The 24,067-nt window shown below is 50.0% G+C and overlaps 8 protein-coding genes across 8 annotated transcripts in view; 2 read left to right on the plus strand and 6 right to left on the minus strand.

Moving 5' to 3' along the window:
- Nucleotides 1–26: 26 nt before the first annotated feature.
- On the minus strand, nt 27–1,636 carry ASPSYDRAFT_155401 (tRNA threonylcarbamoyladenosine dehydratase; the record flags this gene model as incomplete). The annotated part of the gene is made up of 2 exons (XM_040842455.1): nt 27–1,282; nt 1,351–1,636. The coding sequence occupies 2 exons, from the start codon at nt 1,634–1,636 to the stop codon at nt 27–29; spliced, it is 1,542 nt and encodes a 513-aa protein (XP_040700869.1).
- Nucleotides 1,637–4,229: 2,593 nt separating this feature from the next.
- On the plus strand, nt 4,230–5,384 carry ASPSYDRAFT_91356 (glycosyltransferase family 32 protein; the record flags this gene model as incomplete). The annotated part of the gene is made up of 2 exons (XM_040852474.1): nt 4,230–5,298; nt 5,356–5,384. 2 exons carry the CDS (start codon nt 4,230–4,232, stop codon nt 5,382–5,384), a joined length of 1,098 nt encoding a protein of 365 aa, XP_040700870.1.
- Nucleotides 5,385–7,106: 1,722 nt separating this feature from the next.
- ASPSYDRAFT_59473 (cAMP-dependent protein kinase) lies at nt 7,107–8,479 on the minus strand (the record flags this gene model as incomplete). The annotated part of the gene is made up of 4 exons (XM_040849709.1): nt 7,107–7,826; nt 7,882–8,006; nt 8,074–8,166; nt 8,227–8,479. 4 exons carry the CDS (start codon nt 8,477–8,479, stop codon nt 7,107–7,109), a joined length of 1,191 nt encoding a protein of 396 aa, XP_040700871.1.
- A 645-nt stretch (nt 8,480–9,124) lies between these two features.
- Nucleotides 9,125–10,020, minus strand: ASPSYDRAFT_155019 (V-type proton ATPase proteolipid subunit; the record flags this gene model as incomplete). The annotated part of the gene is made up of 8 exons (XM_040842418.1): nt 9,125–9,167; nt 9,216–9,301; nt 9,354–9,438; nt 9,499–9,605; nt 9,673–9,755; nt 9,810–9,822; nt 9,882–9,899; nt 9,970–10,020. 8 exons carry the CDS (start codon nt 10,018–10,020, stop codon nt 9,125–9,127), a joined length of 486 nt encoding a protein of 161 aa, XP_040700872.1.
- Nucleotides 10,021–10,923: 903 nt separating this feature from the next.
- Nucleotides 10,924–14,691, plus strand: rom2 (putative Rho guanyl nucleotide exchange factor (Rom2); the record flags this gene model as incomplete). The annotated part of the gene is made up of 4 exons (XM_040842436.1): nt 10,924–13,588; nt 13,638–14,068; nt 14,123–14,554; nt 14,605–14,691. 4 exons carry the CDS (start codon nt 10,924–10,926, stop codon nt 14,689–14,691), a joined length of 3,615 nt encoding a protein of 1,204 aa, XP_040700873.1.
- A 1,451-nt stretch (nt 14,692–16,142) lies between these two features.
- Nucleotides 16,143–17,196, minus strand: ASPSYDRAFT_91360 (C2H2-type zinc finger protein; the record flags this gene model as incomplete). Its single annotated transcript, XM_040852475.1, has 3 exons — nt 16,143–16,486; nt 16,542–16,988; nt 17,046–17,196. The coding sequence occupies 3 exons, from the start codon at nt 17,194–17,196 to the stop codon at nt 16,143–16,145; spliced, it is 942 nt and encodes a 313-aa protein (XP_040700874.1).
- A 2,323-nt stretch (nt 17,197–19,519) lies between these two features.
- Nucleotides 19,520–23,224, minus strand: ASPSYDRAFT_155750 (putative RNA helicase-like splicing factor (HRH1); the record flags this gene model as incomplete). The annotated part of the gene is made up of 1 exon (XM_040842490.1): nt 19,520–23,224. The coding sequence occupies one exon, from the start codon at nt 23,222–23,224 to the stop codon at nt 19,520–19,522; it is 3,705 nt and encodes a 1,234-aa protein (XP_040700875.1).
- Nucleotides 23,225–23,456: 232 nt separating this feature from the next.
- ASPSYDRAFT_1116088 (uncharacterized protein) overlaps nt 23,457–24,067 on the minus strand; it is a 1,789-nt gene continuing 1,178 nt past the window's right edge. Inside the window, exon 2 of the mRNA XM_040839935.1 lies at nt 23,457–24,067. Coding sequence (XP_040700876.1) covers nt 23,681–24,067 — 387 coding nt within the window. The 3' untranslated portion in view covers nt 23,457–23,680.

Below are 24,067 nucleotides of genomic sequence, written 5' to 3' on the forward strand. Positions count from 1 at the left end.
ACGTAAAACTAATATACACTGACATATCATCTAAATTGTTCGTAATATTCCATCTCCCTTCTGCGCCGGTTCACCTTCTGGAGAACATCCTCGCTGTATAGCTCTTCCACCTTCTTTCCCCCGAGAAGGACCTCTTTTTCATGGCGCGTGGCTTCCTCCTTGGTCATCAACACTAAGTCTTCCAGCTTAAAAGGAACAAAAATTTGTCCTTGCTTCTCCCATTCGGGATCAGGCTTAAATCCCTGGGGTGGACGGTTCCATAGAGTGAGCTGCAGCCGGCTTGGAAGACCAGTCACGACACTCTTGCCTCGCCAAATCTCATCAACAAGGTATATAACATCCTCCTTACTCAACGGCAAACGAAGCCCGATAGGTTGGGTTCCGATCTCCGCTCTCGCAAGACGTTCGAGAGTTACAAGTAACGCGGTGTGGATGGTGTCGTAAAGCTTGTCCTTGCCCTTTCCACCCATGCTATAATCTGTCGGGTATCCTGAGAGGTCGCAAATGACATGGTTGGCAAGGGTGTATCCGAACACGGCAGGCATGGTTCCAAGCACCGGGAGAATTCGCGAACGGAAATCTGGCAGAACTGAGAGTTCATCTACCTGGCCCTTGGTGAACTCCTCCTCTGCTAAGGGCAATAGGGTTGCTTTCCCGGGCCCGGGTTTTTCTGTCGAAAATACCACTGGAATACCAGAGTTCACGCCCAGAAGCTTGAGCCGCCTCCGAGTACTGCGTGAGAGCCGGTCGTCTGAGCTGACTGAGATATCCGTAATCATGACGCGCGTAGGGTCTGACTTGCATCCGGCACCCATTGAAGAGATAACGGGGATCGAGTGCAAGTGGCAATAGTGTAGTAGCTCAACCTTGGATTGTATATTATCGATGCAATCGAGCACGTAGACAGGCTTCTGCCCTTTGTCGGCATCGTCCAAGGACCACGGAGCCAACAAATTGTCGGCAGCAGATCCGCCAAAGAGCTCATTCCGGCAATCAAACCTAACCCACGGAACAACTTGCTCCAGTCTCTTGCGGATACAGTGCACCTTCGAAGTCCCCACGTCCGCCAACGTGGCGAGCGCATGTCGGTTTAGGGAAGAGAGTGTGACTTGATCGAAATCGATCAACCGTATCTTGGATACGCCTGACCGAGCTAGCGAAGCCGCAGCATGGGAGCCAACCCCCCCACATCCAACAACAATTATGAATGAAGAACGTAATTTGGCAAGGCCCTCATCCTTGAGGAAAACGCGGTTACGGGCGAGCTGCTCGAGAATAAGCTCTACATGAGAAAAACAGTATTAGCATAAACTCGTCGCCCGCCGCTAATTGAGCGAAGCCAACGCTTACCTTCGTCATAGTCTCCCTCTTGTGCTCTTAGTGCAAGAGCTGCACCACGCTCATCCTCCTTGCTCCAATATGGGTTGGGTGGGGCGGCACCGAATTCATTCAGTTTCTCTGCGTGATGTTGCTCGTTGATTTCTGGTATAGAAGCCTTCAATTGTTTCACAGCTTCCCGTCTCCTAAACTTCTGGAAACCAAGAATCGCACCCGCAACAGCAGCTCCGGAAAGTACCGCGGTTGCGGCAAGCTGGGCCTGGTGGGAATGTTGTTGTCTTTGAATCCAAGACGCCATTTTTTAATAGGTATATTTGAGCAATCTCTTTTCGAGATAATCGACGGAGTTTTGATACGCCAGAGACGTTGATCAAGTCATGAGCTGTTCCTCAAAACCTATAACTATACACCTGTTAGAATGGCGATTCCTTTGGAACAAGCCATAAACATGTCACCGGACACATGACGATGGAAATAGAAGAATCGAGCTTACCATCATGAATCAACCATTAAATATCGTGGAGTCATAACACTGTTAAGTTGATGTTGCTTTGAGAGCTTCCGCAAACTGTGATGACATCGTTGATCACGTGTCGGACAGCGCAATTTATCCCGCGTGGTTGAGAGAGCCAAGTCCTCTTCCTCCATAAATCAGCAGGTATGGTTTTCTTCACATTTCCCCTGTTCATTCATTGTGTCTCGCTGAGAGCATCATCTAATGTTTGTCAACGCAGGTTCGAGAACTGGACCTTCGCTACGATCCCAATGATGATACAGCATTCACACTAGAGCTTCTCATGACACCTTGACCAACCGGACAAACCCGACAAATGGACATCATCCTTCCTGCAATATTTGTAGCTGAATGGAAGATGACATTTGCCAAGTGTGAATGATTGAGTTTGAACAGAGATCTAAGGGATTGGCGGCTGATTTCTTTTCCTTACGCCCTGGACAGCATCGCGTCGCGAAACTGAGTCGCATCTCCTTTTCCCTATACCCTTTGGCTTCGCGCAAAGGCCGACGTCTATCGTATTAAATGGCCCAGTATTCGGTAACATCATCACGCGCTGCTGAAGAGTACATTGTTCCAACTCCCGCGTTTACACCTCGAATTTGAACCTGTATGTCAATACCACCATGTTTATAACCCGACTTGAATAAATGACATTCTCGCTTTGAATTTCCTTCATTCCTACCCATCCTTTTGCCCGCCTTAATCGAGACCTGCCCGGTGATGAGTACGCAGTACCAAAAGCCAAAGTTGTATGATAACCGGCCTCCGAGTGTCTTCTTGCGAAGCACGCCAGCCTGGATATCGATGAGAACCTGAGAGCTAATCTGAGGGCGGTTGCAAGATTGAAGATATTGGGAATTTTAGTGCATTGTTGCATAGATTAATATAGAATATCTTGGCCTGTGGTTAAATGGAACAAAGGCTGATCACTACCTCAAGTAGCCTCGGGTACCAGACACAGCGGCATTGGCTCCTGAAAGTCTCTGTAGAATTGTGGTAGACACATCGCCGGCTTGCCTGTCCGAAGTGTGAACCTGCCAAAAAAACCGTCATTTCAGCATTGACAACCATGTCATCTTTGACTCGAACCAGGGAAAAAGCAGGCGAGATGAGTTACCGTTGTATTCGGAGTCTCAAACTAGGATCGCCAACCAAGGTTAATTTATGCGGCGCAGTCTAGCCACTTCGAAACGGCCGACTGAGGTTACAACCAAGCTCAAGCGGGGTTGTTCCTGGCTCCTGGCAAGGAACGAAACGGGCAGTCTCGCATTGGACAGAGATGGGCGTGCGCTAAGGTACTCGGCTTTCCCGACTGCAGGTTGTATGTAGATTTCGTTCCAGGTCGACATTAGGTGCAGAATCATGGACCCCAAACTGTAAAGCGACTCGGAAACTTCTTCGGGTATCTCTTGGCATGTCTAATCTGAAGTGATGCGGATTCATTCTTGCGCCTACAACCTGTTATTCGTCATAGTTCTAGACTGTCAAGATTGTGGTGGGCCCTGTAACCTTCAATGCTCCCGCTGGTCAATAATGGGCTGAAGGAACTGCCGGAAACGGCGATGTCAACGGAATTGCCCACCCGAGATACAACATAGTGCCGCGCATCTTACCAGGAACTTTGATGCGATTCGAAAATAATCCGAGGTAAACCCGTGGGTGCCCTGGCTACCAGGGATATGGCCTGGAGTGTTTCACGGGACGATCCTCACTTGTTGCAGTGACGAGTTACACCTACAGACCCAACGACGCACACCAGATTTCAGAGAGTATAAAACACTTACAGCCCCTGAAGCACACTCAAGTTTCCCCAATAATTCCAATTCCGAGGGCTCTATATAGTGGCGTATTGTCAGCATCCGAAGTTGCCTAGCCTTGCAGCTTCCACGCGGCGCTGCCGCCACAAGATTCTAGTATTCGCTGGCTCTCTCCCCATCATTACGACAGCACTCGGGTTCCACGCAACACTTTGCGAATATATCGCGACCTTCTCGACTTTTTTTTTTTTCTGGTTCAATATATTTCCTTCAATTCGCGGTGGAGGTCTGCGGCAGCGTTTTTGAACTGCGCTTGCGGTCGACTGGACCTTCGCCTTATTTGTGAGCAAAATAGCCTGACATCATCGGACGCGCTTAAACCGAGCCGACAATTGTCAACATTTGCGCCTGTTTTCCAAATTTCACCAACTACAAGCAGATATGTGCGACCTCCGAACGGCCATTTGGTAAATTTAAAGCCTGGCTGGGTTTCCAATTCGCCTGTTGAAAGGCAGACGAGGATTTGTTGGTGATCGGGAGTCGCGGAAGCGCTAGCTGGATCGCGATTTGGCCCAGAACTTCATTTCGACGGAATTTTTATCCACCACCCTGCAGCGATGCTCACATTCAGGAAGGCGCTTATTATAGCTGCCGTCTTGATTTCCTTAATATTCTTTCTTCGATCCTCCCAATCGTCTTCTGAGTCTCCAGTGACCGTGTCGCCTGAGGCGGTTGCTTACGACGTCAGTCACGAAACAAAGGAACCGTCGTCTAGTCAGTCGCCGAGTCAAGATGCAGGTTCTCAACAGCAGCCGCTGAAGCAGCCACCACCGCCACCTAGTGCTTCTTTGCCTGAGCGTTTACGCTACCATTTCCCTTATAGCCTAGAGGCGAAGTTCCCAGCGTACATTTGGCAAACATGGAAGTATACGCCAGCTTCTGTGTGGTTCGATCGTAACCTACGAAAACAAGAGGCGAGCTGGACTGATTTAAACCCCAATTTTGTCCACCAAGTTATTCCGGATGACACTGTTCGCTATCTTATCAAATATCTCTATGGCTCCGTCCCTGAGGTGCTCGAAGCGTTCGATGCATTGCCGCTTGCTGTCCTCAATGCCGACTTTTTCAGGTATCTAGTTCTCCTTGCACGGGGTGGCGTTTACAGCGACATTGACACGACGGCGCTAAAGCCTGTGTTGGACTGGCTTCCAGACACTCTTGACCTGTCAACTGTTGGCTTCGTCGTCGGTATCGAAGCTGATCCTGATCGGCCTGATTGGGCAGACTGGTACTCGCGGAGAGTCCAATTCTGCCAGTGGACCATTCAGTCCAAACCCGGCCATCCAGTCTTGATAGACATCGTGACGTATATTACTCAGGAGACCCTGCGTATGAAACAAGCGGGAATACTCAAAAAAGGGAAAATGGACAAAACCATTGTTGAGTTCACAGGCCCAGCGGCTTGGACAGACGCCGTGTTCCGATACTTCAATGATCCCGAATATTTCAGCATTGAACCTGGGTCCACCCACAATATCACGTACGAGGATTTTACGAACCAGGTTGAATATCAGAAGGTCGGTGATGTTGTGGTTCTGCCCATTACCAGCTTCAGCCCGGGCGTGAACCAAATGAATGCTCAGGGCACGGACGACCCGATGGCTTTTGTCGAACATGACTTCGAAGGTAAGTTGTCTCACATAGCTGATATTTGCGAATGATTAAGGCTGACAATCCTGTTAGGAACGTGGAAAACAGATCCCTCGCTTTAGAGAAGGGATGGATTAGGCCACTGTGAACAAGTCTTCCCACCTCAGTGGTAGAACACGCAAACTCTCGAATACTACCATTAATTACGACAGCATCTGAAGTGCTCATCATACCGGAACCAGCTACGCCATGAATTATGATCTAGTTCAGCTTCCGAAGGCTTCTAATACTCTTGCTTGATTGCGTCACGATCATCGCTGGTTGGATTATTCCGTCCACACATCCTCAAAAATTGCAGCAGAATTCTCAAATTCATATGCAAAGGACAGGGTTTCCCGCACTTACATAACCAACGCACATTGATATGCTTGGTAATATCCATCGCACACGGAGCAGGATATCTTATCTAGCTGAAGATCTCTGTTACTGTTGGCCATAGACACCGTCTGTTGATGCAGAGTTACTTCGTCCTTCGTAGGTGCGAAACTCAGTTGGAAATGCCATCGTTTCTGGCATGGGAATCTGCAGTGATACTATTCCTGGCACATCCGTCTTGTGTGTATACTTACTCTTTCGATTCTTGTGTGTTTAATGATAGACATAACAGAATGTAGGATTACATCTGATAATTTATCATCTGATATTTAAACGCAATAATTTACTCAGCCATCTACAGTGTAAACCACTACTTTATTATTTTGGTACAGGCGTCACGGTTCATTGTATGCATCAGGCTGGTCAACCAGTGCTAATAAGGCACACTCGATATCGGGGCGGGTGCCTGCTTATTTAAAAATGGCAGTTGTGTCAGCCCGATTTCTGAGGCTAGATATCACCTCCAAGAATCAATGGATACCAAACCCATCCCAGGCCCAGCGGCTAGCGCAGTGCTTTATATGATTTTAAGACTGCTGGGTATAGGACGACAGAGGCCTATTTATTGCGCCTGCTATGGTCTACTTTCTACAATCCGTACTTAAGGAGCAAGTAAAAACACTCCATGATTATTTGCTTGATTGCCATGCATGGATTTCGATATTCCACGAGATACTGGTGTTAATTAAAGTACACAATTTATTGACATGTATACCCAGCATAGGAGCCAGCTAATTAGGTTACTCTGACGTACTGGGGTTCGGATAATATTTCGACAGTAAATAATGAGTAGATCGCGGAAATTCGGAAATGGACGCCCATGATGCGTGCCTGGGGTGTCCCAAACGTGAGAAAGGAAAAAAAACCAAATGCCAGCACTTGAGATCACGAAGCAAGAAGCGTAACATAGTCGTTATAATGGCCGTCTGGATTCTTCTTGTGAGATGGTTGTTGGAGTGGGTAAGTGTAACTCATTCCCGATACTCAAAAAGCGATAATAGACAAGAAACCAGTTGAGGGAAAATATGTCCAAAAAAGGAACAATAAATAACAAGAATAGGCAAAGAGACAAGACGCAGACCAATCCGCCGAAAACTCCCAACCAGCTATCAGTGTATAGAATTATATGATGTCTGATAGGTGAGAATTGATACCATTAGGTAATGAAGCGGCATAAGTACTGACGCGAATAAACAGTCGCAAGGACCGAGCCGACATAGCGTATTGGACCCGAGCCCTTGTGTATGCTCGGGGCAGGTATAATAGCTGCTCTATGCTCTGGGATCTGAATCGGCCCAAAGCCCGCTAGAGATGCAAGCTCGTACAGACCATGCTTAGAGCATCTGACGCAATATTCACAAACGTTGGACAGACGGCTAGTGCGCCGAAACCAGCGGTTGGTCGCCAACCTAGAAATCACTGAACAAGGTTTCATATTTGGATCGCATATCATCGGTATACAAGCTTTGAGACTTCAGGTCAGGATCGGGGTACTCTTCAAAGTTCCCCGTGTCCGCGGGATGGTCGACACGAGGTATAATCGGGCCTTTGATACGGCGATAATAAAGATCATCCCAGTTAACATCCGAAAAGAACGGATGTGATCTTACCCTTGCCGAACCACCTGATATGTGCCCAAGACGCTCAGCCGGGATTGTCTTGCATAATAAAGAAATTATGTTCTGTGCAGCTGGTGACATCGTTTGAGGAAAGCGTATCCTACCCTCGACGATTTGTTCGTAGATGCGCATCGGATTCTGGTCCCAGAAAGGAGGTTGGCCCACCAAAAACTCATATATTAGGATCCCCAAAGCCCACCAATCTACGGCAAGGCCGTGTCCACTATTATGTATCACCTCGGGGGCTAGGTACTCTGGAGTACCACAAAGTGTATATGTTTCGCGGTCGCCGATTTGTTTCGCGAAGCCGAAATCGACAAGCTTGATATGCCCATCAGCATCGAGAAGGATATTCTCCGGTTTCAGATCGCGATAGACCACGCCTTCAGCATCATGGAGAAACTCAATCGTCATGGTGATTTCCGCAGCGTAAAATTTCGAGGTGTTTTCATTGAACCGCCGTGCACGACGCAGATAGCTGAATATCTCGCCACCGGGGCAGTAGTCCAGCTCGAGGGACGTCAGCCAACATCTAAGGGCAACGGTGTAGGGATTTTAGACATACCAGCATATACAGGCTTTGATTGTCTGAGAAAGAGGCGACCAAGGTCGTGATAAACGGGTGGCCCGACACATCCGCCAGTGTTCTTCGTTCGTTGCGAACATGTTCGACTTGCTTGAGTTTGATCACTGTAGAATGCGAAACCAATCTATTAGCCGTGGATCTGGTCATGAAATAGTGTCGACTCGTTCGTACCATCCGCTTTTCTCAAGATTTTTAGCGCGTACACCTTCTCCGGACTCGTTTTCTCATCCCGAAATCTCGCCAGCCATACTCGGGCAAAAGTGCCTGCGAAGGAGATGCCGCCATTAGAAGCTCGCCACATTGTAATTAGACGGCGGAACTCACCGGTACCGAGAGTTTTCAGCAGAGTGAAGTCCCTAACGCTGAGCTGGCGCGATGCTATAGTTAACTGCTTTTCCTCCGGCCGCTCGGTGATGACAAAAGGGTTTGGATGTCGCTGTGTCTGTCGTCCGGCAGAAGCTACTGTGCGCTTTTCGTTTTCGGGGAATTCATCACGATTTTGACGATCAGAAACAGCCGCGGCCGATGAGCCCTGTACACCACTAGGTGTCGAGGGGTCGACGGTTCCTGAAGCCATTGGGATGGCTCGAGATCATGTCTCGGAGAAATGGTGGGGACGGGGCGATGACACGAGCGAGGGTGAACGGCAGGATGGCAATTGAGCGAGCGGCGAGTCCACCTATTGAGACACAGGAACAATAGAGAAGGTATCGAAGGCCAACATAACAGATCGAGGAGGATGCGGAACAAAGAACAGAGTTACTGGTACTGCGGGATGAAAGAGGATTTTTGGATCGCGGCGCTACGGAGACTCTGACGTTACCGCTGGCGGGGCAGCACCATACAAAGGCCACTTCCTGTCAAAACGAAGGATGCAGGCATAACAATGCTCAGAGAGAGTAGAATATGTGGAATCAGATACATATGTTAATAACAGATTCTACCTGATGGTATTCGTGGTCCAAAACACGTGTATACATGTACTAGTACAGGAACTCGGCCTCCGAAAGAGGTTAGAAAGAGTATTTGAGGAACTGCACAGACGAGACCCAGGACAGTCACTTAGATAGATCGAGAATGGGTTCATTCTGGAGCGTCCAATAACGCCGTCATAGCCAGGCATTCTATACAACGGAAGCGTGATAATTGGAGAGATAGATGGATGGGCGAAGGTGATTAAGCCGTCAAATAAATCGGAAACCAGCCGCAGAATTCCAGCACCTCAACCCGAACTCTTCGAGTTAAGAATGAGACCGACAATTAATCTACCAGAGTTAGTGAGATTAGCAGAGAATTGTGCGATAAACACGAACCCGTATAGCCCAAGAACTTCACCGAAAATTAAAATGAGAATCATGCCAACGTAGACCCTGGATTGCTGCATGTACGCGCGGACTCCCTGAAATTGCCGTTAGACACTTGGTCTGGTACGAATAACTGTGATCTCTTACAGCGTCTCCAACGATCCCAATTGTGTACCCGGCAGCTACTCCTGCAAGACCGACCGACAATCCTGACGCAAGATGCATGCATGCTCTTCACCCACAGTTAGCATCGATCTGCTACAGCGTAAATAACCCTCCGCATAGGACGTACGCATATAAGCTCATGGCCGAACTTGGGTCTAAATCACCCGCGATGAGGACAGCGATGACGAGACCGTAGACGGCGATAATACCGGACATGACGACGGGGATCAAGGACTATCATAATGTGAAATTAATATGGGAACCGACAAGCGTATTGTTATACAAAACGGTTCACTCCTACCTTCATGATCAGGTCAGATCTAAACGTTCCCACGCCAGAAATACCAATTCCTGCTTTCGCCGTTCCATATGCCGCACCCGCCGCTAGTTCAGTAAGCCTCTGAAATCATGAAAATATCCTAGGACCGGCGAACGTACATCCGAAGATCATCTATCGTAGCTTTGTTAGCTTGGGTGGTTGCGACTCAGTTGGGCCACTGGAACACTTACGGCTGAAGCAATTCCTGCCTATTTTTCACAGTAACGATCAGAATGAACGATTCTCTAGAGCCGAGTTGAAGTGCATCTGATAACTTACGAATGACAGGAACGGGGCGAACTTGGGTGTAAACTCGCTGACGTCCGCCATGCTGAGTTGTTCTGATGGGAGAAAGGGGGACGAGGTGGAAAAGAACGGAGCGAGCTGGAGCGCCTCCTCGAAGATAAAGAACTTCAAAGGGCGAGGGAGAAAGATATAAAAACGATGAAAGGAGGAGCTGTGGTGTGTCGCGCGAGGGCTCCGTCGACAGCAAGAGAGAAGAGGCGACCCAAGTTGCTTGCGTGGGCCGCCGTACTCCGTATAGCCACCTTCGCCCGTCTGGGTTAAGCCCGACAGACATGTGCCTGTTCGACCCAACAACTGACCTTCATTTCCACCCCCGTGCTCTCTTTTCTTCACGCACGGCATTCACGACCACGAGTTCCCTCGACGACCACCGCTCTTCCTTCACCCGCAAAGCACTCTGCCGTCCCGGTCTGGTTTTCCGCTCGCCAGACTCGATCCCCCGATCGGCCAATCTACGCTTCAGGGAAGGATGCTGAGGTTATGAACTGCAAAGGCACTGGTCTGCCATTGCGCTCAAGGCTCCTACTTCACTTCGATCCTTAGACTTCACCACTCGGTGCCGCCATTCGCATTTCGAGGCATGAGATATCATTGAAGGACTATTTGTATCCTGCATTTTTCTCCTCAATTTCCTGACCTTGTCTTTATTACCATCCGCCTTTTTGTTGCTTTTCGATCGACTATCACTTAATTGCTGTGGAGTACCGTTTGTCAACCCCCCTCTTCTCCCCATTCCGCTGTCTCCACGAATCCAACGACAACCCGAAACGTCGCTGTACGCATTTTACGACCGGACTCGATACCTCCCTTTCTCGACCCTGCCTACGATTTCCCACGCTTTTCGCCTTTTCGTCGCCCTCCGTGTACTGTCCGATAACCAAACTAGAGGGATAAGCTAGGAAAAAGAGGGAGGGAACATCCTACAGTATGGCCGATATAGGGGGCCAGCAAGGCCGGAACTACCGGCCTTACGGCCATCCCTCATCTGTCCAGCGTGATGCTGCATTTTCAGAAATTTTTGGCGGAGCACCGCCGCCCGGGCGCTCGCAAACCATGACATCGCAAACGCCCCAGTTCTCCCAAGACCGGGCTCATACCATGTCTTCGCAGGTTCCACGCCCGCAAATGCAGAGGGCTCCTCCGCCACCACAACGCCAGATGCAGAATGGATACCCACCAAGTCAACCGAATGGGTACTACCAGGCATACCCCGGGCAAGCAGCGACCATGACCTCACAATCCGCCCAGGGCGTTCCTCGACCATATCCCGGACGTTTTGCGTATCCCCAACCTCAGCGCTTGGATTCAAGACAAGCTCCGGTTCCTCCTTACCAAGATCCAAAGGGGTATAACCGAGCGGTTCCCCATCCGGCTTTAAATTCGGATGCCTACAGGTCAAGGTCAATGGCAAGGATGGGAGGTCCGCCCACTCATCAACCCCCAGCGAATAGCTTCAATCATACTTCCGCAACTGCTTTTCGCCAGCAACCATATAACCCGGCTACCCCGATGACTGCCCAAGGACGAGTGGTGCCGGAAAGGCACGGAAACGAACGCGCTATGTCTCTGACTTCGTACTCCGTCGATCGTGAGCCGACTCATACCACGAGAACTGGGCGAGTTATTCCAAATAGGCGACAGCCGTCCGGCCCTGCCCAGCCGCCTATTCCCCAAGAACCAACAGACTTCTCTGAGTACGTCAACGGAAGGTCTCGCCCGCCAAGTGACGGACAACCACCGGCACAGGCACCAGCACCAGCACGAACATTTTCTATGGCATCTACTGCTGTGCCGGATCGAGCCATGAGCATGCAAAGTAATCTAACACACAAGCCGAGCGTTCAAACAACAACGACTCTTGTCTCAAACAACTCGCGTCGCAGCAAACAGTTTGCTGTAAACCCGGCGCTTCTTTCGCGGGTAGCGGATGCATTTCGTGAACACATTGCGCTTAGCGAGAGGCAGAAGAACGGCCTGTCGTATCAGAATGCTTTTTCGGGTGCTGATGCGGTGGATGCTATCGGTGGGATCATTAAGACTACCGATCGAAACCTGTCTCTTCTCCTTGGACGTGCATTAGATGCGCAGAAACTCTTCCACGATGTCACCTATGACCACCGTCTTAGAGACGCCCCTGGTGAAATCTACCAGTTCAAAGAGACACTCGGGGAAGAGGCGCCGAGCTCTGAAGTCAACGGTGTTTTCACCCTATTAACGGAATGTTATTCGCCAACATGCAATCGCGAAAGCCTATGCTATTCAATTGCCTGCCCGAGGCGACTCGAGCAACAGGCAAGGCTTAATATGAACCCGCTCCCAGTGTTGCGGAGTTCTGCATCCAAGAGTAGTCTTCACGGCGACGATGACGGTGACGATAATCAGAAACTGTGGATTAACATGGTGCCGAAAGAGGTCTCGGACAACGTCGATGACAAGGAAAAGAAACGTCAGGAAATCATCTTCGAGATCATGTACACGGAACGAGACTTCGTCAAGGACCTGGAATATCTGCGAGATTTCTGGATGAGACCACTACGCTCTGCCGCAAATTCGCCCATTCCCGAACACAGACGGGAAAAATTCATTCGAACAGTATTTGGCAATTGTTTGGATGTGTTAAAAGTTAATGGCGCCCTCTCTGAGGCGCTCAACACAAGACAAAAGGAAAGCCACGTGGTGAAAACAGTCGGAGACATCTTCTTGCAACATGTGCCACGTTTCGACCCGTTCATCAAATATGGTGCAAACCAATTGTACGGCAGATACGAGTTTGAGAAAGAAAAATCATCCAATCCAGGGTTTGCGAAGTTTGTCGAGGAGACTGAACGTCTCAAGGAGTCTCGGAAACTGGAGCTGAACGGCTATCTCACCAAACCGACCACCCGTCTAGCGAGATACCCTCTTTTGCTAGAGCAGGTCGGGAAGAATACTAAGGAAGGTAGTGCGGATAAGGAAGATATTCCAAGCGCTATCAAAATCATCAAGGATTTCTTATCGCGTGTCAACGCCGAAAGTGGAAGAGCCGAGAATCATTTCAACTTGGTGTCGCTCAACTCTTCTCTGAAGTTCGGCCCCGGCGACTATGTCGATCTGAAGCTGACAGAGGAAAATCGACAAATGTTGACAAAAATGGCGTTCAAGAAAACCCCAACTGATACATCAGAAGTCACGGTATATCTCTTCGATCATGCTGTTCTTCTGGTAAGAATCAAGGTCGTGAACAAACGTGAGGAATATCGGGTCTACAGGAAACCTATCCCTCTCGAACTCCTAGTTATTCCCCAAATGGATGAAGTGATCCCCAAACCCGGCATTTCGAAGAGGCCGTCATCAGGTCTACTCGCAAACAGGGCTGCCACAGCCCCAGCGGCCGCAAAAGACACACTTCCGATAACTTTCAGGCATCTTGGTAAAGGTGGATACGAGCAGACGCTCTATGCGTCCTCATCACAACAGCGGAAGAAGTTCTTAGAGCTGGTGGATGAGCAGCAAACGAAGCTTCGAGAGCGCAATAGTAACTTCTACAACAAGAATATCATTTGTGAGAAATTCTTCAATGCAGTGAACAGAGTGAACTGCCTTGTTCCAATTGGTATGTTTTCCCCCCTCCCTCACTGGACATAAACTAACTTGTGTTCAAGATGGCGGGCGAAAACTTGTATATGGCACAGACAGTGGCATATATGTGTCTGACCGGAACCCAAGAGACAAGTCTGCGCGGCCAAGAAGAGTCCTAGACGTCAGTCAAGTCACCCAAATTGACACTCTGGAGGAGTATCAGCTGCTTTTGGTTTTGGCAAACAAGACACTATATTCTTACCCCATGGATGCTCTTGACGTCGGTGAAGGGCAGAACTCAGTCGCCAAGAGACCAAAGAAGATCCAAGGCCATGCAAACTTCTTCAAATCGGGGATTGGTCTTGGACGCCACTTGGTGTGCTCTGTCAAGACATCGGCGTTATCCACTACTATCAAGGTATACGAGCCGATGGACAATCTGGCAAAGGGGAAAAAGAAATCTACCGTCAGCAAGATGTTCCAGAGTGGACAGGACACTTTGAAACCTTTCAAGGTTCGTTTAATACCCAGTTCAATATTTATGGTTCTTGGTCTAACTTATTATTAGGAGTTCTACATTCCTGCCGAATCTTCGTCAATTCATTATCTACGATCGACGCTTTGTGTTGGCTGTGCTCGTGGCTTCGAAGTCGTCAGTTTAGAGACAACTGAGACGCAGTCCCTTTTGGACCAAGCAGATACCTCTTTAGACTTCGTTGCGCGTAAGGAGAACGTGAAGCCCATCCATATTGAACGAATGAATGGAGAGTTCCTATTGAACTATAGTGACTTCTCATTCTTCGTCAACCGCAATGGCTGGCGCGCCCGTGCAGACTGGAAGATCTCCTGGGAGGGTAATCCCAATGCATTTGCACTTTCATTCCCTTACATATTGGCTTTTGAGCCGAACTTCATTGAGTTCAGGCATATCGACACAAGCGAACTGATCCATATCATGACTGGAAAGAATATCCGCATGCTGCATTCTTCTACACGAGAGGTATGGCCAAATTCCCCTTATTTACTCCGGTTAGTCACTAATAAGTTCAGATCCTTTACGCCTATGAAGATGATACAGGCGAAGATGTTGTGGCTAGCTTGGATTTCTGGAAGCACAAGCCGCTGCCGCAGCATTAGTTCCAATACAGAAATAGCGCCTGCTTTTGACTGCTTTTGACTGCTTTTAGAACGGGTTTCCTTCTGCTCACCTCAAGGAGCTTTCTCCCATTTTATCTTGGTCTTCCGCCGATCCGCTTCCTTTCTCCTTGCTTCCTTTTTCTGAGCTGTCTCAAAGATTTTTCTAATACCTCGATGTTTATTTGGTCCGTATCAGATCGACTTTGATCTCCAGTTGGCCATTTATTTCTTGCTGTGTACAACGAAGCGCAAATACCATATGTTCTTTTCTGATCTGCTTCCTGTCAGTGGCCCCTCTTACTTGTGTGTCCTTGCCCGATTTGACAATCAACTCAATTTTTTGCATTTGTGTTTCCGCTCCTCTTTTTTACGCCCACCACCTTGTACGCGCGGGGATTTGTGTATCACACTTGTTTAACCTGCCACTCGCGTCGATAGCGATTACGTATAGTTAGCTGCAGGGGAAGCTGGCTCTAACCCCGGCCGTTCCTCTGAATCGACTGACTTGGTCATCTGCCCGGTGCATCTAATTATTTCAGATGGCGAATTTCGTAGTCCCTATACATGTATATACGGTTGTGAATGCAGACAGCTCTTTGTCTGAATTGCGTCAAGAGTGGGGAGCGAAAACGGGGCCTGGTAAGGGTGTGGCATCAATTATCCCCCCACCTCTGGTCCTACCCATCTGTATAGAAATGCTTTCGGAGAGATCAAGTACCTTCCAATGCCACCGCCCTCTGCAACTTCCTAGCCCAATAGTAGATGGCCAAGCTACAGTTACGGGATATTTGAGGCTCATAGATAGCATTCGCTGGTGCAAGTAAGTGTAAGCCCATTCCATCGAAACTAAAGTTCAAGCTGCTAACGAGCTTGTTGTCATGGGTGGATCTTGTAGGATATGCGCAAATTTAGAGGATAAGACCTAGCTGTCATCGCGTGTGAAGTTAGCTTTATCTAGTTTAGGGAACGTTGTGCTAAGGAATTACCCCGAGTATACGGAAAGGTTCATGACGGCCAGCATCCGCCCCGGCTTGTCTGCTAATGCGGGCAGTTAAGGTGGTAGCCGATTCTGGATCCATGCTATATCCAGATTGGAGAAGGGGAGAGAGAATGTTTGATTGGAGGAACTATGGAAAAGAGTCATAACCTTAAGTTATGAGCAGAGTAAAATCATAGGGAGCAATTGTCATCTTTGAAGCATTTCTACACATTTACTAAAACTGTCAAGAAAGCTAAACAGGGTCCAACCGGGCGCCTCATGTTAAATGGAGCGACTGAGTAGGTGGAACACTTTTAACGTTATCATCCATATGTATATCAAAAGCGCACGATAAAGATTCAAGCACGAGCGAGTGACGGAACGCTAACAGACGCAAGGCAAGTACGAAGAAAGAAGGAAGTTCTTTTCTTTCTCTGCATTAAGACGAACTCTAAGTACAGAACGAATCAGATCAAAAATTAGGCACCACGACCCGCGCAATGTCTTCTGGAGGGTGATAGTAATGGTAGAAATTCCCGTAGTCTGAAAGCATCCCGTAGCTCTGGTGATCCCCCGGTGTCACGCCGGGGAGCCATGGTCGAAAAGGGGAGTTTCCTCGTGATCGTTCTCGCTCGCGTTCACGGAAGAATGGGTGGAGACCTGGTTCTGCGACCTCTGTGGGAAGTTGGCTGTTGTGATTGCTGTGGGTTTCGCTACTGCCGGGAGGCCATTCGACGGGTAATCCGATCGAATCTAAGAAGTTTGTAAAATCTTCGAAGTGTTGGGTTTCTTCGGGGTAGTATGTTGTTGTTGGAGCTGGCATATTTGTTAGTTATGTGTTAGGAAAGAGGAAAGGTTGAAGGAGATATACTAGACTGTGCAGTTGAATAGCTCGGGTGGTTTGCAAAATTATGGGGAATGCCATTCGGGAGTAACAGTTGGGCTGCTTCAAGGATCTCTGGGTCATGCGTAGCGTCATTTATCGTAGAGTCGAGTAGGCCGTTATCTTGTTGTTTCATGTAGGTGCTCTGGTGCATCGGCCATTGGGAAACTTCGGCATCCTCAGGCGACGGTGGGACGGTATCCTGCTGAGAGGGGTCCTGGACTGACGAAGTGCGGCGTGGCCGCACAGTTGTCGATGCTCGACGAATTCGTTGCTTTGTGTCGTGGTCTGTTCTGTGCTGGGATTTGGGAGAAGTGCTCTTCGCATTCGGTGGGTTGCTGTCTTCATGGCCGGTGATCCCCATATGTCTCTTGAGGAGATCTCGGCGGGAAAACGCCGCCCCGCAGAAGCAGGTATACGGCTTCTCCTTTGTGTCTGGAAATTTCCATCAGTAAATAACTGAGGATATTGCAGAAGGTAAATGTGACTCACGGGTGCGAACGTGACGCTCGAGATGCTCGGTGCGTCGAAAGCTGCGGCCGCAGTGGACGCATGTTCTCGTCTTTGCACCCACGCTCAGGCGACGCGCGCTCTGAGCGGATGGGCTGTGAGTAGAAGGCGGCTGGGATAGCATCAAGGACATCGTTGTCGAGGTCGAGACTTGGAGTAGCGGAAGATCGCTCCACTTGGAGTAGAAGTGAAGACGTTGAACAGGATTGGGGGATGGGCAGGAACTCCAACGCAGCGAGAGCAGTGGACTAGTACAAATAGCATATAGGGACAGCTGAGGAACGGGACTCAGGAATCAGGAAGAGGAGAAACGCCGGTGAACCCCACATTCAATGATGATAGCACGGGCAGGGCAGGTCCAGACGCTGTGATTTCTCCAAATCGCCGGCGTATAACTAGCACGGAGTCTCTCGCCTGTCGGACTTGATCCGTTATAACTAACTGCGCTCTCCCCTCTCGTCAGTCGGCAGTCCCCTCCCCCTCCAGAGTCCAGACGAATATTAATACCGACTGCCTGACTAACAGTTATCTGGCAGACCCAACTGAACCCCATCACCGGACCCAACTCCCCGGCGCTGATCAGACCCGAGAAACGATCCAAGCGCCCATCCCCGGATTTCTAGTTTGGCCCGGAAATGACCGTTCCAGAGGTCGGACCCGGCTGAGAGTGAGGGCCATCAGCTTGGGCTTCGTGAGATTGGTTGATCCAGCGCCAGCGTCATTCCCCGACGAAAAATTGCTGGGAGCGCAGCGCTACGGAGGGCAGCTACAGCTTCAGCGGCAGCAACAGCGCGGGGGCTTTTCCGAGCCGGAGAACTGCCGCACCTAGTTCCCTGCGCGCCCTCTTTCCCTCGTTCTCTTCCAAGGATCCTACAAATGGAATTATGGAAATTGCACCGTCGAATAACGCCGTCCACAATCATATCCAATTCCCCGGCCGCTTTTCGCCCCAGCCAGGGATTGCATTATCCGCGCCATGACTCGTGCCCACACCAACCATGATTCCGAAGATGGGTCTCAACCGTGCCTGCTCGATCGTGATACCGCAAACGGTGTTTGCTCCCCTGGGCAAGATCAAAGGATGAAACAAGATTATCGGGGTGAGGTGGCGAGAGCTGATGATCTCTGATCTTTCTCCTGTGCTTATACATATTGGGGGCCGGCCACAGGCAACAAAGGCTGAGACCGTTGTTCTCTCCGAAAAGTATATTCGCAGATGCAGCTGGCCCGCTTAGCCGTTTAGCACCATTCGCATTATCGAAAGGCAAAGGATCGGTTAACTTGATAAGTGACTGATCGGCCAACAGCCCGGCTTCCCCACTGTGGAATACAAATGTGGATCGTGTCATGGGAAGGCGCGACTGTCAGCCAGCTGTGGACCTGGCAGGCTGGCACTGGCAGACTGGCAGACTGGCAGCCCTGCAGCTGCCCGCGCCCGCTCCCAGCCCAGCCCAGCCCAGCATCATCAGAGCACGATACAATTGCGAATCTGCAGGCTCTATCTTTCTCTCACCCCGCGGTATTTGCGGAAGCTAATTGATTGAGGAGTGCGGAAACTCGGCAAATAGCAAGAATCCTGCGGCCAGATTCCGACTTGGCACGTTCCCTTTCGTCAGGTTACAGATTTACAGTTCTTGTCAAAGGCTACGGCGAAGCTAAGAGTGCGTGGCTGCGTGCTCCGGGGCCAAAGACACGACTTGCCGCTTTCAAGTTCCTTTGTCGGAGCCGGACCCCTCTCCGACGACTTTTCCCCCTTTGGGGGGTCCAACCAGCGGTTAATGTTCTCCTGATTAGGAATGCCGACGTTTACCCCCAGGCTCTCTCAGTCTCGTCGGGGGCCACCGACCCGACATCGCTGCCATGACGCGCCTTCCTTAAGTAATCGATACTACGTCCTCTCAGAAACCTTTCAGTCATGTTCGAGCCACCAGAGGATACGAAGGAGTGGAGATTCGAGACTCGGGAGTCGGGACTCTCGCTCAACAATATCGCTGATGTGGCTGGCTCCGCTGTCCGCCACCGTGCGTTCCACGTGGATTATTTGATTTTCTCGTTCCAACGTTGTTGGCCGCAGGCCGCAGGCCGCAGAGCGTTAGGGACGGGGTTCTTATCAGTGGAACTTTTGGGGCCTTTTCCGACTTTGTCGTTCGTCTCCGTAGGGTATCTTTGCTATCGCCGATAAAACGGCAATCCAACGCACCAGCTCAATCCTATCGCCGGTCCATGCTATCGCCGATACTAAGGAGGTTATCGCGCCTTGCTACAACGTCGACTCCTCATGGAGAAGTATATTGTATCATGCAGCGGGCTCATAGCGTAAATACCGTAGATATAACAAATACCTATTGTACAACTTTTTTCTAGATATCTAAGTGGGTATACATAACGGAGCATAAATGGGTCTGACATGGCATGACAGCCGAGACCTAGTTGTACTACGGCGTAGTGCAGGAGTTCTATCCCCAAGTTCCACCACCACCGCCACGACCCTGTCTTTTCTGCGCAGACAGCCGCCAATCATCCTCACCCGCAAACCGATTATGCAGCGGCTGAATCCGCTCAGCCTTCTTCCTCTTTGATAGCCGGTCCGTTGGCGCAACTTTGAAAAATGTCGGCGCCGCCTCGACAAGCCACTTCGGCTCAATCCCGGTCGTGCAGTGCATGTACTCCTTCGTCGTAAGGACGAGTGTGTGGTAAATAACGTGCTCAGCAGGCTTGCCAAACATCGCAGAGCTAGGATGCATATAGACAGGCGTGCCCTCGACGAGTGTCTTGTAGCCCTCAGTAGGGTCCTTTCGGGCTGCATTTCGAAAGAATCCCGTGCAGAGGGCTTGACGGACCTTCGTTGTGTTGCGGCCGCATGAGACAATCCTATGATGATAGCGCTGCATAATGCCTAGCAGTTGCTGACGGACGTCCTGCGCGCGACGGATCTGGCGGGCTTGAATGAAATTCTCAAAGCACCAGGCGTTATTAAAGTTAGATTTTTTCCAGGCATTGTAGACGTTCAGCAGCGTTAGATGGTCACCATGCGGGTCATGAAACTTGGCTTTCTTCTGGTCTGCTTGTTGCTGTTTTTCTTTAGGACGGTAGAAGACTGATTGGATGGAGAGCATGGCGACAATGCTGAGGAGTTCCTCGGAACAGCCTAGGTCAACTGAGGCGATCAGGACCTTGGCAAGGGCAGGTTCCATTGGGAAATCGGCCATTTTACGACCTAGCCGTGTTAAGAGGCCTTCATCGTCAAGCGCTGATAATGCATACAACTCTTCGAGCGCAGTAAGCATGGTATTCGTTGGAGGCGGGTCCATAAAGTCAAAATGCAGTAGGTCATTGATGCCCATGGCTTTAAGCATGAGGATAGTGTGTGAAAGGTTCTGTCGCTGAATTTCAGGGATCGTAGTCGGTAACATCTCTGATTGATATGCGGCTTCGGTGTACAATCGGAAACATTTTCCAGGACCGGTTCTCCCAGCACGACCAGCACGTTGCTTGGCCTGTGCTTGTGAAATAGGAGTCACGACTAGAGAATCCATACCAAGCTTAGGGTCATAGGCGTTTTGCTTCACGAAGCCTGGGTCAATAACATAGTAAATATTATCAATCGTGATCGAGGTTTCAGCAATGTTCGTCGCAATAACAACCTTCCGGCCACCTGGAGGAGCAGGGTCAAAGATCCTACTCTGCATTTCACTAGGTAGTGCAGAGTAGACAGGAAGGATGACTAACTCCGGCACGCTTGGTCCTAAAGCTTTCATTCGCTCATACAGGATCTCGCACGCCGTGTCAATTTCTTCTTGGCCTGTCAAGAATAGAAGCATATCACCCGGAGGCTCAGTCAGGTGAATCTGCATGACAGTGATAAGAGCTGCATCCAGGTAGTCTGACTCTGGTTCTTTCGAGTACATGATCTCCACAGGATACGTTCGTCCAGGGATAGAGAAGATAGGACAGCCGTAGAAGTACTCTGAAAACTTATCCGCATCCAGTGTCGCAGAGGTGACTATAAGCCTCAAGTCTGGTCTCCGTTTTAGCGTCTTCTTCAACAATCCAAAAAGAACATCGGTTGCAATTGTGCGCTCGTGGGCCTCGTCAAGCATGATCACCGAATATTTCTTCAGATCTGGATCCAACAAGACTTCTCTCTGTAACATGCCATCCGTCATGTACTTGATCTTTGTCTCTGGGCTGGTGCAATCTTCGAAACGAATGGTATACCCAACCTCTGCTCCAAGTTTGCAGCCCACCTCCTCGGCCACACGTTTAGCAACTGACATTGCGGCGACACGGCGAGGTTGTGTACAGCCAATAATTCCGTTATTTGCCCAGCCGCCCTCAGCCAGGTACTGCGTCACTTGCGTAGTCTTTCCAGATCCTGTGTCTCCAACAACAATCATCAACTGATTCTCGGCCACGGCTTCCAGCAACTGCTGGCGGAACTTGAACACAGGCAAACTCTCCCGTTGTTGCTTGATCGACATATTCGTCCGTTTTCCGAATGACTGGTTCTTGCCCATGGTAACTCTCTTCCATTCTGGAACAGTTTCATCCGTAGTCGTTTGCTGCGTTGAACGAAGATCCGCCGCAAATTGCCGCTCATTAGCCATAGGATCTTGCCACTGTGCATTAAGGTCCACCTCTGCTGCTCGTTCTGCTGCTTTGTCTTGGGCCTCCTGTTGCCTGAGGTCTCTCCGCTCTTTAGCCAGATTTGTTCCGGCCATTGCTGAGCGATTCATAGATCCATCTGGAGCCTTCACAACTCGAATCGGGGACAATTCCAGCGACATCTTCGTCTGGCCTGCCAGGAAAGGAGGTTCTTCATCCTTAACCTCAATGTCGATATCTTCCTCCTCTTCGAAAGTGCCCTCTCCGGTCAGGGTCGCGTGGTACTCTTCGTCAATGTCAGGATAATCAGCTGCCGAGACAGCACCGGACGCGATCAGCTGCTTAATTTCCCATCGTTCTGGCGACGTCAAGCGTTTGCGGTTTTTCATCGGCCTGCCGTCATCCTCCTCAATGATGGGAACATCTGAGCTAAGGTTGCCGTATCTATCGTTTGACGGCATGCCATCCAGCCGTTCCATATTGGCACCGGATGCAAGACGCTTTTGAGGAATAAGATCTCGCCCAGTTTCCTGGTCCACCTCCTTCATAGATAGCCCGATGCGTGAACCTTGTATACTGATCACTTTGACCTTGACAGGCTGACCGCGGGAGACCAAATCAGAAGGATGGTTGACCCGCACACCCTCCTGCATTGCGGAAACATGCACCAGTCCATCTACCTTTCCCTTGACCCCCGGTAGATTTACAAACGCACCAAAGTCCTTCACGCCCGTAACTCGCCCATCGTAGACCTTGTATAGAACGGGCTGATCATCCAGCTCAGCAGGCGGGGCTTTGCGAAAGTAATCATCGTCATCGCGCCGGCGACCCCGCCGCTCACTCCGGCCATTGCGGTATTCATGGTCTCGAGAACTATACCTCCCTTTCGACCGGCCAAACTCATCAACTCCATCTTCGTCCCTCTTATTGTAGACCGGACTGCGTGATCTCGATCGCGACCGATATCTGTCCTTTCGCCTTCGCCGGCTATAGTCATCATGTTCCGGACTCCGACTCCGCTTCCTTTTTTCACTGTCAATATTCGGTCGTGACTCTGTCGTCGTTTCCGTCCTTGCCTTCCCCGCCAATCCCTCTAACATAGCAAATGTATCATCCATCGCACTATCCTTCGCATCTCCCTCTTCTGCACCATTCCCATTAGCATCCGTATAATCCTCTTCCGCCCAACCCCCGTCCCGATCCGGCACAGCCAACCCCTTGAAAACCCGCGCTTTCTTCTCCAACGCATTCAACGCATCCATATCATCCCCCTCTCCAGTAGCTTCTCCATCTTCATGTGATTTACCCTTATTCCGATTTTTATAACTCGGGTGCATCGTAAGAACCAACCGATCCACACTCTCCATCAAACTCATCGGGAACTCGGCGCCCATGCCCTCGAGCATGCTCTTAAATTCGGCGAACGACGCGCATTTTAGGTGTTGATCGACGATAAACTCGGCGAGAACTTTGTCGCTTACGCCAAGGTGATTTTGGAGTTCGTTTGTTATGCGTGAGATGAGGGAGAGATGCTCGAGGGATTGGAGGTCGTCCATTTTGGTGTGTTATCATGAAAGGAAAATTCTTATGAGAATATGTGTTTGAAGGAAGTAATAAGTGAGAGAGTGTACAAGACACCCCTCGGCTTGAATCGACTCGATGCGATATGAAGATGGGCTGGTTGGTGGAAGTTGAAAGATGAAAGGGCCGATAATGAAGCTGCGCGGAAAATCGTTGTGGCGTGGTTTGGCCAATGCACTTGGTGTCGCGCCACCGATAAGATAAGCAGGCTGCCCAGCCACATTCTCGAACTATACAAGAAAGTTAATTTTTATAGCTATGGCTAGTTTTCCGTATTACGACGTCGCGTTAAAGGAATCAATTTGGACGAGCCTGAGGGGCTCTGGACTATACTAACTAATAAATATACTTATGTGAATTAATAGTAAACATTAGGTGAAATCCTAGCTTTGTCTGCCATCCACCTCACCACTCACACCAGCTTCCATTACTTAAAAGACCAAGACAATAGCACCAAGAGCCATAACACCGGCGAACGGAGACCCGAAGCTGTTAACGTTGGCGGCACCAGTGAACTCCGGCGCGGAGGGGCTGGTAGTACCGGGCTGCTCAGGCGATGTCCCAGTGGGAACTTCGGGGGTCGTCTCTGGGGGAGTGACCGAGGTAGTCCAAGTGCCAGTCGGAGCGGGAGTAGTAGGAGTCTGCTCTGGAGGAGGGTTCTCGGTACCAGGAGGGGGCGTCTCGGTGACAGGAGGGGGGGTTTCAGTAACAGGAGGGGGAGTTTCAGTGACGGGTGGAGGAATCTCCGTGGTAGGGGGCGGAGTCTCTGTGTCGGTCTCGCAGGGCGTGGTCTCCGGTGGAGGAGTCTCCGTGGTAGG

Source organism: Aspergillus sydowii, assembly GCF_001890705.1.
Source record: "Aspergillus sydowii CBS 593.65 unplaced genomic scaffold ASPSYscaffold_8, whole genome shotgun sequence".
NCBI classification, from domain to species: domain Eukaryota; kingdom Fungi; phylum Ascomycota; class Eurotiomycetes; order Eurotiales; family Aspergillaceae; genus Aspergillus; species Aspergillus sydowii.